General features: G+C 44.7%; 1 protein-coding gene across 2 annotated transcripts; it reads right to left on the reverse strand.

Moving 5' to 3' along the window:
• Positions 1-708: 708 nt before the first annotated feature.
• Positions 709-14,381, reverse strand: NSMCE4A (NSE4A component of SMC5/6 complex). Of its 2 annotated transcripts, XM_040486645.1 has the most exons (11): positions 14,225-14,359; positions 13,978-14,055; positions 11,154-11,284; positions 8,883-9,034; positions 6,878-6,977; positions 6,116-6,206; positions 5,148-5,242; positions 2,985-3,033; positions 2,162-2,256; positions 1,976-2,061; positions 709-873 (listed from the first exon to the last, which is right to left on the reverse strand). In XM_040486645.1, the coding sequence occupies exons 1-10, from the start codon at positions 14,235-14,237 to the stop codon at positions 1,987-1,989; spliced, it is 879 nt and encodes a 292-aa protein (XP_040342579.1). In that variant the 5' UTR covers positions 14,238-14,359; the 3' UTR covers positions 709-873; positions 1,976-1,986. The 2 variants fall into 2 exon arrangements, with proteins under 2 accessions (XP_040342579.1, XP_040342580.1); XM_040486646.1 differs by lacking the exons at positions 709-873; positions 1,976-2,061; positions 2,162-2,256 and adding an exon at positions 2,755-2,885 and having other exon boundaries at positions 14,225-14,381.
• Positions 14,382-14,540: the final 159 nt, after the last annotated feature.

The raw sequence follows: 14,540 nt of genomic DNA on the forward strand, positions 1-14,540 counted from the left end.
GCGGATCCAGGACGGCCAGGAGGGGAGAGTAGAAGAGATTCTTGTTCAAAGAGGAGACAGGACAGTAACTGAGGGTTCTGGTAGTGGTTTTAAGGTGAGAGATAAACAGGCATGGTTGAAGGGAAAGTGCTCGGTATGGAGAGTGGCTGACAAGCCCGAGGACCAGGAAGGGCTGGGACCCAGAGCCTGCCAGAGAAGCGACACTCGGACGCTTGACTCGGACACCAGATGGGAGGAGGGAGAGAGGGGGGATGTAGCAAGCTGTGGAACGGGAAAGGGAACCAACAAGGGGCTAAAAAACATCAAGAACAGGCCTGAAGGCCCAGCCAAGATCAGAAGCTTGGGAGTCGCGCCTGTCTGGTTGTCCTCTGTGTGCACACAGGGGACCGCTGATGGGAGCTGTGGGGATGGTCGTTCAGGCTGGCCTGGCAGAGGACTGAATAGTTTCTTGTGTGTAAATCACAGGCTGAATCATAGAAAATGGCTGATATTTGACCATGTTTCACCTACACAAACAATTTCATACAGTTCAATCCAATATTGGTTGACTTCACCAGCTAACTTTACATTTAGCTAAAGAGATATAAAAAGAACCATAATGATCTGTAAGCCATTGACATCCTAACTAAAAAGGTTTCAGTGGAACAGGACTAGAGAAAGGCCAAACTCTGGCATAATCAGAAAATAAAGAGTAACTACAAATATTTGTGAATATGGCAGTGAATTTCCTTTAATCAAAGACAACCAGGACCAATTCATTAACTATCAAAAGCTACATTTTACTAAAAACAATCTGTCTTTAAAAATGTTTAATCATACAATATATACAATACATGCTGCTTTCCTGTTTGGATTTCACTATCCAGTTGAGTCCTAAGAAAGAGGAAAAAAATAGCTGGTTAACAGTTTATAAATAACATGAATCCGAAGTTTACTAGATATACATAAATAGACTCCGACAACCAGTGCTTTCTCAGTGAGGAGGGCCCCGGTCCACCCACATTATATATCTTACATCTGCTCTCTTTCCCTCAGTTATCTTGGAACCAAAGCAGATTAAGTATTCAAAGTTCATTTTAACTCTCAAAATTACAGAAAATTTGAGTTAGAAAAATAAAACCTTAACAATGTTCTAATTCAAAATCTCCCCCCCCCATTTTACAGATTGGATTTATAGACAAAATGAAGCTGAGTGAGATGAAGTCATCTCAGTGATTTTAATGTTTATTTATTTTTGAGAGAGAGACAAAGTGTGAGCAGAGGAGGAACAGAGAGAGAAGACACAGAATCCAATCCGAAGCCGGCTTCAGGCTCTGAGCTGTCAGCACAGAGCCCGACTCGGGGGCTTGAACTCACGAATTGTGAGATCATGACCTGAGCCGAAGTCGGACGTTTAACCGACTGAGCCATCCAGGTGCCCCCTCCGTGATTTTAAAGACAGGGGCAGAGCCAACAGAATCCAGGTCTCCTGACTCCCACCCACAGCAAATGCCCGATCGTCACTAAGATTTCCTTCTAGCATGTTCTCCTTCATAAAAATTGAAGAAGTGTTTCACAGCATAACTCGAATTTAAGAAACGCCCATTTACTGACATCATTCCAAGGTAAATCTGTCCTAATCCTCCCTTTCTACTTCGTAGCTATAAAATAACCAAATCAAATCGGACACTGAACACGACTGATGGGAGGGTTCAGTATTCAATTTATCTAGTTTATCAACTTGTTGGGGTGGGCGGGGAGGGGGGGGGTAGGAGGAGCCAAGCCAGGAACACACTCCTGCTCCGCCCCTTCAGAACCCCGAAGTAATCCAAAGAAGGGGACTTGCAGCCACTAGGTGGCGCGCTGCCTTTCCCATCAGCACGCACAGTTCTAGGACTGGGGCACTAGAGGGAGGCAAATCCCAATTTCACCAGAATGCGAAAAAGGAAGGTGGTTTGGAATGCTAAGTAACGTTTCATAACATAGGAAATGTTACCTTTGCTGGCGTCAGGCGCTTAGCCTCTGCTGGCTCTGGCCTGAAGCAATCACAGGTTCTGAGATCTCAAAGGTCTTCACGATCTCCTGGTGGAGAACAGAGAACATTTTGGGCACTGGGTTAACGGCAAATGCCGTTTGGGAGACAGGACTACCCCGGGGAAAGGGGCAAGGGGCAAGGCTTTACCTCCCAGTCTCGGTAACTCAAAGCTATGATTCCTTGATTCCTAATCTGGGTGTTTTGGTCAATTCCCTCACTTTCTTCATTAATATTAACGGGCTCTGTTGGAAAGACAAGTTTTCAAAGGTTATCGAATCACAGGAGGTAGGCTGAACGTAAACTGTTGAACAGGAACGAAGCCTGTATCGAAAAGACACTTATAATATTACATACTTATTAGGATCCCACGCATCGTTGACTTGTTATAGTGTTGTAGCAAGTAATCCATTTGCTTCCATTTTTAAAAAACCCCACAAGATGGAGTGACACGTTGCAATCATTTAACAACCTCTGCAGATCTAAGTACTAACCACAGAGCTGAGCCCCAGTGAGTCCGAGAGAAATTAAGAGCTTTTAAAGTAACAATAAAGGCAATGGATGTACTTGATTCTCTGCAGGAGACCTTAGGAAACAAAGGACTCATGGAGCCCGGTGAAATTATTTGAGAAAGATTCTCCCAAGGAGAGGAGGGAGGTGGCTTCAGGGAAACATAGAAGGAAGGAAAGTACAATAGTAACTGCAATTACCAACATTCTAGATAAAAACTGGAGGGACTTTCTTGTCAATCTTTAAGGCAGTTAAGTTCTAATTCAAATCTAATTCTAATTGAGTCAACGATACAGATGAACCCTCTGGCTTTAAATGATGGCGATATTTTCAGTAAAGATACAGCAACGTAAAAGTTTGATACCTAAAATGCAAACTCATTTACATTTAGAAAGCTGCATTTCATGAACTCTAATAACACATACGTTTTCTCAAAAACTAATCTTAACGTAGTATCCTTTACCTATTATTGGCAGTCGGTCTTGGTCAAGCTTTATTCTTGCAAAACCATCCTAAAACACAAACATGATTTTAGATTTGGATTCAAAAACCGATTTAAAAAATTAGATCCAAAACCTGTAACCACTGGATGAAAAGCATTATTCCTTAATTAGAAAGCTCCATATCCCAGACACTCAAAATGTACCATAACAATAATGAGATTACGTAGACAAGATACATGGGGCTTCCCTCGGGTTTCTGATCAGCCTCTATCCTGAGGATCTGCTAAATAAAACCGAAACTGGCTTATCTCTTTAACTGATTCATGCGTATTTTTGAACACTCCATATTTTATCAGGTGTTAGCTCATCATCTACCGTTGACAAAATATGCCTTTGTTATCATCTCTGGGAAGATACTCTGGTCAATACAAGATTTTTGTTTAAGGTTAAAATCAAATTCATCTTACATATGCAGCAGTGCAACCTGTTACAAGACTAAAGATAGGTCTAAAGTATACTTCTTTTCTTATATTTCAGTATATTTTTGAGTAGGGTTTTTTTTGAACCTTCTAGTTTGAAATAATTTCAAACTGAAAGAGCTACAAGGCTACTATAAAGAACCTTTATAGTGTATGTATTTTTTAAGTTTATTTATTTTGAGAGAGAGCGAGCGTGTGCCCACATATGTGACGGGAATGGCAGAAAGAGAGAATCCCAAGCAGGTTCCACAGTTAGCACAGAGCCTGATGTGGGGCTCAAATCCACAAACCGTGAGATTATGACCTGAATGGAGATCAAGAGTGGATGCTTAACCAACTGAGCCACCCAGGCACCCCTCCCTTCCTATATTCTTTACCGAGCTTCACGAAGTTTTTCACCAAGTTTTTTTCACCAAACTTCACTGTTAAAGTTTTGCCACATCATTTCACTCTCTCTACATATTCATTTGTAATTGTTTTTTAAGTTTATTTATGTTGGAAAAGAGACAGCAAGTGGGAGAGGGCCAGAGAGAGAGAGAGAGAGAGAGAGAATCCCAAGCAGGCTACACACTGTAAACACAGAGCCTGATGCAGAACCCACGAACCTTGAGATCATAACCTGAGCTGAAGTTGGGACACTTAACTGACTGACCCACCCAGACACCACTGTACCAGTAATTTTTAAAAAAAATTTTTTTTAATGTTTATTTACTTTTGAGAGAGAGAGAGAGAGAGAGAGAGAGAGACCGTGCACATGAGTGGGGGAGTGGCAGAAAGAGAGGGAGACACAGAATCCGAAGCAGGCTCCAGGCTCTGAGCTGTGAGCACAGAGCCCAATGAGGGGCTTGAACCCACAAACCATGAGATCATGACCTGAGCTGAAGTCAGACGCTTAACCAACTGAGCTACCCAGGCACCCCAAATTTTTTTAAGTTTATTTCTTTATTTTTGAGACAGAGACAGTGCAACTGGGAGAGGGGCAGAGAGAGAGAGAGAGAGAGAGAGAGAGAGAGAGAGAGAGAGAGAGAGACAATTCCAAGCAGGCTCTGTGCTGCCAACACAGAGGCCGATATAGGGCCTGAACTCACAAAACCAGGAGGTCATGACTTGAGCCAAAACTGAGAGTCCTATGCTTAACAGGCTGGGCCACCCATGCACCCCTCCCGTATTAGTAATTTTTATGAGATAATAAATGATAGCCTGCTCCCTTTCCTTAGTACTTTCAGTATAGGATTCTTGAGAACAAGATCTTTTCTTACCTAACATGGCAACTATCAGATGTGGGCAATTTAAATTTGGGAAATTGAACATTTATACCACACTGTTCTCTAATTTATAGTTCCATACTCAAACTCTGCGAATCCTTTTTATAAATAATTTCCAAAATGTAAAAGCAAGCTCACAACTTCTTTTTTTAAGATTACTTATTATGTTGAATAATCTCTACACCCAACGTGGGGCTCGAACTCATGACCCTGAGATCAAGAGTCATATGCTCCATCGACGGAGCCGGCCAGGCGCCCTTTGCGCACAAATTTTCAGCTAGTTTCTTCTGCCTGTGTGCCAATGTTTTGCTACAACGCAAATACATACATACATACTAGTTAGTACAAACACCTCTGCCAGCTCCCACCCATAGCTTTTACTATGTACCCTCTTAAAAGCTGTAAAAGATAAAAAAAGAGAAATAATCTTAAATCTTACCCTTATAATAAAGGAAACATGAAAGATGTTTTCCACTGTTCGGGGAAAAGAATGTGGATCAACCACAAAGTCAAAGAAGGACATAGGAGTATCAGCTGTAGACGAAAAAGAAAAAAAAAAATTCTTCAAAACGGGAAAGATGCATTTTGCTATCAGTAAGACCAATATTCTCTTGTGTGCACAGAGGAAGGAAATGGGCCCTCAACCTGCTGTTGGGAGTATAAAGGGATACGGCCCTTCTGGAGGCCAATTTGGCCTATTATAAAATACATACGCCCACTGATCTGGCAACCCTCCTCCTACACAAATGTCGGCAGGTGCGTGCAAAGCTGTGTGCCAGGATTCTCTGCTACACCGGCTTTCACGAGAGTAAGATGCTACAAAGAACTTCCACTCGTCCGCTCACGGGGGACTTGTTCAATGTATTTATGACACAGCCCTACAACGGGAATCACTGGAGAGAAGGGCGATCTACCCGTATCGACGTAGAAGAATGTCGACGTGGAAAACTCAGGTTGCGGAAGAACGTGTATATTAGGATTAGCTTTGAAAAAAGCAAAACCAGCAAAGATGCCCAACTTACTTATGTGCATAGTTACGTAACTGACACAAAGCTAAGACGATCTGAGCACGCAAGGCACGCCATACAAGGGGCTGCCTCTAGGGAGCGAGAAATGGAACAGGTACTTGACTCTACCGCTCTCACTTCTATGGCACCTTTTGTTTTGTAACAGAAAATATACCCCATCTTTTAAAAACAAAAATGAAAAGTTACTTTGCCAACAACCTCACATGGGATATCTAAAGGAGAGAAGCTGCGTTACATATATAGGCCGAAAAGCAATCAAAATGATTCAAACATTGTACAGAACCAAAAATGCGTTTTAAAAACTAACTTCTCATCGAAAGGGACATGTGTCTAACTGATAAATACAAATCGCTCTACTTGAACTTGGTATCATACTTACGATCCTCTCGGAAATAGGTCTGCAATAATCCCAAAATTCTTTCCACTTCCTTTTCTGTTGCTTCTTGATGAGATTCTTCCATTTCACTTAACTGAAAACACAAAGTCGTTACCAGACTGTTTGCGTTTTCTGCCCTCTTCCGCGCCCATATTCGTCTAAATGTCTTTTATTAGGGATCACTACCAGTTTTGACCCCCATCTTCAAATTTACAGTTAAAAAAAAAAAAACTTTCTTTCAGTTAACATTTTTCTATTAATTTTTTAACAGAGGAGTTAACATGACCAAATCGACCATGTTCAGGTTGAACATAAATAAAATAGCACAACACAAAAAGTGGTTCAGAACCATGGTTCTCAACTGGGAGTGATTTTTGCCTCTTGGGGACATGTGCCAATACCTGGAGATGTTTTTGGTTGTCACAACTGGGGATGGGGGAGGAGGCGGCTACTGGCATCTAGTGGAAAGAGGCCAAAGATTGCTATGGGGCCTCCTGCATCGCACAGGACAGCCAATCATGACGGACAATGTTCCTGCCCCCAGGGCTGACTGTGCTGAGGCTGAGAGCCCCTGATCCACTACAGAAAGGAATTAAAACTAAGACAAGGGTTAACCCGGTAAAACGTTTAAAAGCTTAAATTATTTAAGTGATTATTTAAGTAACCAAACCTGACTCCAGACCCTAAAGCTTAGAAAAGATGGCCAAATTGCATGTATATTATATTAACAGCTACTTTAACCGTAGGCATTTTCAGAAGACAAACCTGGTCAGGCATGGTCTTCTTCTCTTCTGTCGTGGGACCTTTTCTCGGACGATCGCTTCGTGGCTTTGGCACAGGGAACTCTCCTTGTATTGAACCCAACCTAATGAAAAATATGCTTTCATGTCCTTTTTTGTTTGTTTTCTAAACCAATTCCACTAACTGGAAGCAGCTCCCACGGAATGGTCAGATTCAGACCAGGCTTCAGTGCTGTATGAGCTGACATCAGACCGAAACTCTGGTCGGGTCTGTGACATCCTTTCTGCTCCCTCTGTGTTTCTCAAAGAACTCCTAGGAGCTTCTCTCAATTACAGATACCTCCTCAAACACCTTCATATTTTGCTTTCAACAGCACACCGGTCAACATGCCTGTGGTCTTCCCAGCTAGCCTACTGTGTTCTTGGCAAAGCCAACTTCAGATCAGGGAAGAAGAACATGTGGGGAAGAGGAAAAAACAGCTCCCCTGGGGGTTAAAAGCCTTTGGACTAGGGGTGCCAGTGCCGAGGCTCACAGCCTCGGACTACGGAACATACCTGTCTCGGGAGAACAGTTCAAACAGAAGCCATGGGATTCTTATCCCCTCTGGACTCCCCGTACCCCCTAAAAGAGGCCCAAATGCAGACTTAAGCTACAACAATAGATGTACCACGCAGCGATCACAGTCCCGAAAACATAGACCCGTGTGGTCCCTCCGCCTGAGGAGATCAAAGGGTGCAGTGTAGATGGACAGATCCAAATCCACACACACGTGTCCATTTCAGCGCAATGGGGTGGATCCCACAGCATCATACTAGAATAATACTGTGGTGCTGGGAGCGCATGTGGGGCGAGGTCTACCCAGACGTGGGAGTGATCTGGTTGCGATCTCTGATCTTGCCTTCTATCTGTCCGGAGAAGTTACTGGAGGCTTCCAAGTTAGGGTCTGGGACATAAGCAAACATTCCCAGGTGGAAAAGATGGGGGAAGACATTGTAGGCCAAAGACACAGCAAGTGCAAGGGCACACAGCTGTAAGCACTTCACTGTGGGTGCAACTTCGGCAGGATGAGGAGACAAAGTTTAAGGCATAGCACCAAAGGCTCCCTTTAGATCTTGGGATTTAGGACAGAGCCAAGAACTCAACAGCAAAAAACAGAGATTTGGACTTTATCCTGTAACGAAGAAGTGTGACCTTTATGCTGTAATGGAGGCAGTGCTAACTGCCTGTGCTAACTGAAGGCTTTTTAAAAACCTAGGCCTCGCCCCACACCTGTGCATCTCCAGAGCCTTCTAACTGAGGCGCTACCACTCTCGGGAGGTTTGCAAGGGTAAATCAGAACAGACAAACCGCCCAGGAGCTATATAGCACTTAAGAAGAAACAACAGCAGAAAGAATCTGCTGGGGGACACAGCCAGGGCATTTGAAGATGGTCTTAGAGAAGAACCAGTGAGCACCATTCTTAGTTTCTCCAAAAGGACTGAACTAGGAAATGAAGACGGAAGCTAATGTGAGTATAAAAAAAAAAACAAAAAAAAACTTTTCAAAACTAGACCTGTATCCAAAAAATCAACCAGGCACTTATGTGACCGTGACTCAAGCAGGCTTCAAGTATAGGTCAGTTGATCGTCCGACAGGAAATTACAGTAAGTGGCACTTTACATACATTGGTAGGATCTGAAGATACTCTCCATAAGAGGTATCGTCCTCCTACATGGTAAGGATTAAAGGTGACAAAACAAAGCCAGACGTTTTGCCCCAGACCGGAAGTCGCACATACTAGGAAACAAAGGAGCCGGCAGGGCACCTAGTAAGAGGTCCTGGCCCACAGCCTTCCCTGCTTAAATTAAGCAGGATGAGGATCCATCCACATCGAGATTGTATGGGCTTTTCAATCAAAGTTTACAAAGTCTCCAAACAATGGCATCATGACTGTCACCTCCACAATACCAAATAATGTTTGTTCCTACAACGAAAAAACAACTTAAGGTTTACAAATGACTGGTCTGTCAGATTTTTAAAATAATCTTACAGAAAGTGGAATGTATGGGTTTTATTAAAGGTGTTTTCTGCTGTTTTGCCTGATATTTTCCAGGAGTCATAGACTATGAATTCAAAATCAGAACTATCTTCATCACGGATGAGTTCTTCAGCTTCTAGCGGATTTACACCCATATGTGTCAGCTACAAAAATGAAGGGAAACAAAAAACCCCAGTTAAGCCACAAGCAATCATTCACCACATCAAATAATCTGCATCAGTAAACTTTAAGAGGCCAGAGGCAAAGCCTGTTTTCAAGGCCCTAACACGCTGGCTAAATTTCTTTCGATACAGGTAATTTCATACATAAATTCCAACTTTCAAAGGCAGAAACACGAGAATGAATGAACTTAGTCCATCAAAGTATTAGGAAAGCAGTTCCGGCATACGAATCTGAAATCACATCCCAAATCAAAGCCTCCAGCACAGAACAGGCCAGGTTTAGCTGGCTTTCGGATTTTCATTTTAGCCAACCTCCTAGAGACCACTACTCAGCTTGCGCCTCAGTATATCCAGAGAGCAGTGGCCTAGCGTCAGAGAATCATTCATCCTAAAACTGCCTTCCTGCGAAGAGTTGCCAGAAGTTTAGTAATTCTCTCATCCCCAACTATCTTACAGAAAATGAAAGCGCTTTGATTACATTATAGAATTATAAAATGCCTCCAAGTTATCAAATTAAAACAGTAATATCAAATATAAACAATCACAATGCTCTCAAGGAGCTGACCCCTATTAAAGGCAATCAAGTTGTAAAGAAAAAGGCTGCAAGAACCAGATCAGGGACATAAGGTCGGCATCCATCACCCCCGCCCTCTGCCACCTTGTCTCCCCCCGCACACGTGGGAGGACGGGTCCGTTTCTGTCTGGTCCAGTCTACCAGTCTTTTTTTTATAGAACCTATATTTAATGTACTCAGAAGGATCTTCCCCACCCAGCCATCACAGAGCTATTAATTTAGGGTTTTACTCTGAATGCCTTAAAGACTTCCGGAATTTATTTTGATTTGTTCAAGTACACAGCTCACTTGGATAAATACCAGTAATTTTAAAAAAGACAACCCAGTATATATGGTCATTTTATTTGTTCAGCTGTATGTTAGTGTGCATTTTCCAAATGCATTATGCCTCACAATAAAAAAGTTAAAAAAGAAGATTTTACGGTTTTCAATGTAAGTTAAATTTCAGTTTTAAACCATTTAAGGTTTTAAAAACAACAGAAAACTCATCTGCCCCCTGCCTTTACAAAAGAATGAATGTATCTGGTCCGATCTCACAGTACTAAATCATTTTAATAGCCATTTGACAAACATTCAGTCAGAAATTCAAAGGTCTAGCAGAAATGCTAGGACAGAGCTTCGCTCAGAGTAGAACCAAAAAAAAAGAAAAAAAAAATCAACAACAGGGTAAAATGCACGGTCAGCTCCATTGTGCCTTTTTTGGTAAATCCACCAAGGAAAAATTTTTTAATTTTGGGTAACAACCATCCAAAAGAAAGGTAAATAAAACAACCACAAAAAGACCCACAAAATAGCAAAACCCTAAGCATATTCATGTGGTTCCCATTTATTCTCAAAGACAGAGGAGAGGGGCACCTGGGTGGCTCAGTCGGTTAAGCGTCCGACTTCAGCTCAGGTCATGATCTCATGGCTCGTGGGTTCGAGCCCCGCATCGGGCTCTGTGCTGACTGCTCAGAGCCTGGAGCCTGCTTCGGATTCTGTGTCTCCTCCTCTCTCTGTCCCTCCCCTGCTCTTGCTCTGTCTCTGTCTCTCAATAATACATAAATGTTAAAAAAAAAAAAAAAAAAAGACAGAGGAGAACTTGCCCCCAGGCCTAACTCATCTCCAGCTGAGCTCTGCCACCTGCTGCGTGGGTTTTGTCCAGCCAGGACAAAGGGTCCCCAGTCACTGAGAATGAGCTAGAATACTTTTTTTTTTTTTTAGCTAGAATACTTATGAACTGATAGTTCAGGGGAAAAAATGGCCATTTGTAAATAAACATAGCACCCAGAATCTTTACTTCGAATGCTAAGAGATTTCGAAACCTCTAGGCTGTCGCCCTGTATTCCTCGACATGGCTATCCTGTCATCGTTTAACTTGGTGAGATGAGATCTCTTTGGGGGAATCTGAGACTTGTGCCCCACCACCCCCCCAAGAAAAGGAAAAAGGAAGTGAAAGCCATTGGCATACAGATCTAATCAAAGCAGATAATTAATCTGTGACCTGGGACACATTTTTTGTTTAAGATTCCACAGCTTTGAACTTACTAGAGTTTCAACGTAGCGCAACATATCGAACGAGTTCAGATCAGAACGCAGCTGCTTTGCCTTCTCTTTGCCCAAATCTGAAGCCAAAACAAGAAAATGGGCATCCAGGACTGCTTCTCTTGCCCGGGACACTGTTCAAAAAGAGAAGGAAAATACACATGATTCACAGGGATTTTCCCGAAATTTCCACCTACTTACTTGCCATTTCCCACTGGACCAACCAAAAAAAAAAAAAAAAAAAAAAAAAGGAAACATACCCATCTCCCTCTAAAACCTGGCTCTCGTGCCCAACCCACCAAAATCTGGAGTCAAAGCTGACCAGTCCTCCGGGCTCTGTGCAGACAGTTCAGAGCCTGGAGCCTGCTTCAGATTCTGTGTCTTCCTCTCTCTCTCTGCCCCTCTCCCACTCATGCTCTGTCTCTTTCTCTCTCTCTCTCAAAAATAAATACACATTAAAAAAAAAAAAAAGCTGACCAGCCCTCCTAAAAGCCCCTCTCCCTCCAGGGTCCTTCTCCTCCTGTGAACTGAACTACCATCTCTTTATAGCTTGGGTTCAACAAAGCCTGTCTCCTCCCTTAACACCCAGCTTCTCCCCCCCCCACCCCCAACGCCAGCAGCCCCACCTCGGCGTCCCTCCTCGACGCGAGCGGAGGTAAGTCAAAAGGAAGGCCTGCTCCGTGTAAGGCCTGGTGGCTTGTTGAGCGGCCACCACAAACCGTCAGGGGACATCAACAGAAATAATGGCACCGTCTGGGCAGTCAGCCTAAGACTCACGCCCCGGGTGCCAGCCCGGGCCACCACGTGGACAGAGGCCACGCAGCAGGGCGGCGACCCTGAGGATGGAGGGCCCGAAGGCGTTTGACAGAGGACCCGGGATTTAAGACAAGCTATACCGAGAAAAAGATTTAAACAGGAGTCAAGAAGGGAACAGGACGACGAAGTGTGCAGAGGCGAGGGACCGGCCCTTTGGAGGAGACGGCGGGGCTGGCGGGACTGGGAGGGTGAAGAGGGCCCTGGGAACACCTGGAAAGGCAAACCGGAAAGGGAGCCAAGAAGAGGCGAAGGCGGCAAAGTTCAAGTACAGAAACACCTGTGCCTGGTGTGCTCCCGGAGGCCTTGTGGGTGTCAGGCTTACTGAACACACACCTCCAGCGGCTGAACTTGGCTGACTCCCGTTTTTGCTTTTATACATCATTCTTCTCCCTTTTTATTTCGGGGGTGCTGCTGCGGAGCGACCATGCGTAAGAGAGGGAAGCAGAGGCCAGGCTGCTCCGGGTGCCTTGCCTGCTGGCCTCACAGCACGGTCGGCGAGAAAAGCACAGACTTCTCGGTCACAGCTGGCTTTGAGGCTCCCACCGAGGGAAAACCATGAGTGCCAAGGATCTAGAATTCTGTGTTTGCTGAGCAAGCAAGTAATTTTGCCTTAAAGAGGTGACCCAGTCAGCACAGGGGCATTAGCCGAGGAGGGAGTGATGTGTGGCCCAAGAACTAATAAGATGCATAGTAAAGTACAAAGGGGTGAATGAGTCACAGACAGTGCTAACAAGGGGTGAGGAGGGATTTAACCAGGTGAAAGGGAAACGCTCAGTTCTGGAAGGTTTTAACGAGATTTAGCAAATGTGGGACACCAAGATGGGGAACAGTGCAGAGGCTGTGACCAGGGCTAGAAAGACACTCATTTGAGAACATGCAGACGTGGCAATGTTAAAAGTGAGCAACAGTTAAGCCATTAGTCGGACTGGGAAATTACTAGAAAGAAAGGGTCTGGTCCTCAAAGAACATGAAGAATTGTCTGGGCAGCACAAGTTGTTGACTCTTCCTTACCACCGAATTTGTCTGCATTCTGCCATTCTGCTGCCACAGAACTGTTAGGAGGACGGTGGGGAAAGTGGTCTGGGGACTTGCTCTAGGGTTCGGGGCCCCAGTGCCTACATCAGGGGGTGCCCGACCTGCCTTCTGTCTTTGAACAGACTACTGCTGCCACAAACCCTTTTAATTCAAACCAAGATTTTTTTTTTTTTCATTTTCAGAGAGAGAGAGAGAGAGAGAGAGAGAGAGCATGCGCACATGCACGCCCATCGGGGAGGGGCAGAGAGAGAATCCCAAGCAGGCTCCATGCTGCCAGTGAGGAGTCCTACATGGGGCTCGAACTCACCGAACTGTGAGACCATGACCTGAGCCAAAATCAAGGGTCGGATGCTTAACCGACTGAGCCACCCAGGTGCCCCAAACCATGATTGTTTTTTAAACTCCCCTCTCCCCGTGGAGGGTGCTCAGTGCTCTGACATATCTCTTTATCTCTCTCTCACCACCCCCCTACTAGAGACCAACAGCTCCACTAGTGGACAAGGCCACTACACCCCTGCCCCCCACCATAGGCGGACCAATAGCAAGGAGCTGGGAGGAGGGCAGGACTAGAAATAGGATGTCACAGCCCAGCTCAGTTCTCCTTTAATTCATCCATTCAACAAACGCACCCTGGGGATACAGCAGTCAATACCACAGAAAGATAAATTCATGCAAGTATACTACAAGTTCTCAACCTTGAAGGAGCAACAGAACCACCTGGGGGGCTTGCTAAAACAGGCTGCTGGCTGCACCCCCAGAATTTCACATAAAGCCTTCAATACACCTTAGGGAATGGTAAGCACAACACAAGCAGTATAACCACTCCAACGAGAAAGCTTCCAAAACTAGTAAAGAAAACACTACTATATTATGTGGGAATTGTTTGATGTCAATAATATGGCTCTTATATAAAACTAATAAAAAATTATCCTAAAACTTACAATAAAAAGCTCCCATATATAAAATAATGAATTACCTCCATTAAACAGAGTGTTGGCCTCTTCAAGGACCTCAGTTAGTTTGTCGCTGGCATTCAGTATATCCTCTCGGTTTTCTACGTAAAGAAATACAAGGTTTGGCAAATGTGCTCATCATTCACCAAGTCCTTAATAAAGTGGTCACCTGGGGTGCTGAGGAGTCCTGCCCCTGCTCCCTGGGGTGATTATTTCACACATCTCTATCTTTTTAACCAAAGCGTCTCCGAAAGAGAAAGGTGACTGTACCTTTAAGGAGCATGAACTTTAAAAGGGGCCTTGCTGCCTTTAACCTTCACCCAAAGGGCTCCACTGCTTCTGCAGCCTCCGAGGAGCGCTCCTAACAGTGGTTCCCAAACTCTGCAAGCCACAGGGACCCCTGGTGGGCCACCCGACAGATGGACGCGCCGCCCCGAGTTTCGGAGTGGGTAGGTCCGGGGTGCGGTCCTGGTGCGGGCCATTTCTGACAGCTCCCTGGTGGCGCCGCCCGCGCTGGGCGGGCGACCCCTCGCGGGACCCACCGACTGCCAGATACGACACCCGGGGCTCGGGCCCCGGGTGTCGT

This window comes from Herpailurus yagouaroundi, unplaced genomic scaffold, assembly GCF_014898765.1.
Source record: "Herpailurus yagouaroundi ecotype Mexico unplaced genomic scaffold, PumYag 163, whole genome shotgun sequence".
Lineage (NCBI taxonomy): Eukaryota > Metazoa > Chordata > Mammalia > Carnivora > Felidae > Herpailurus > Herpailurus yagouaroundi.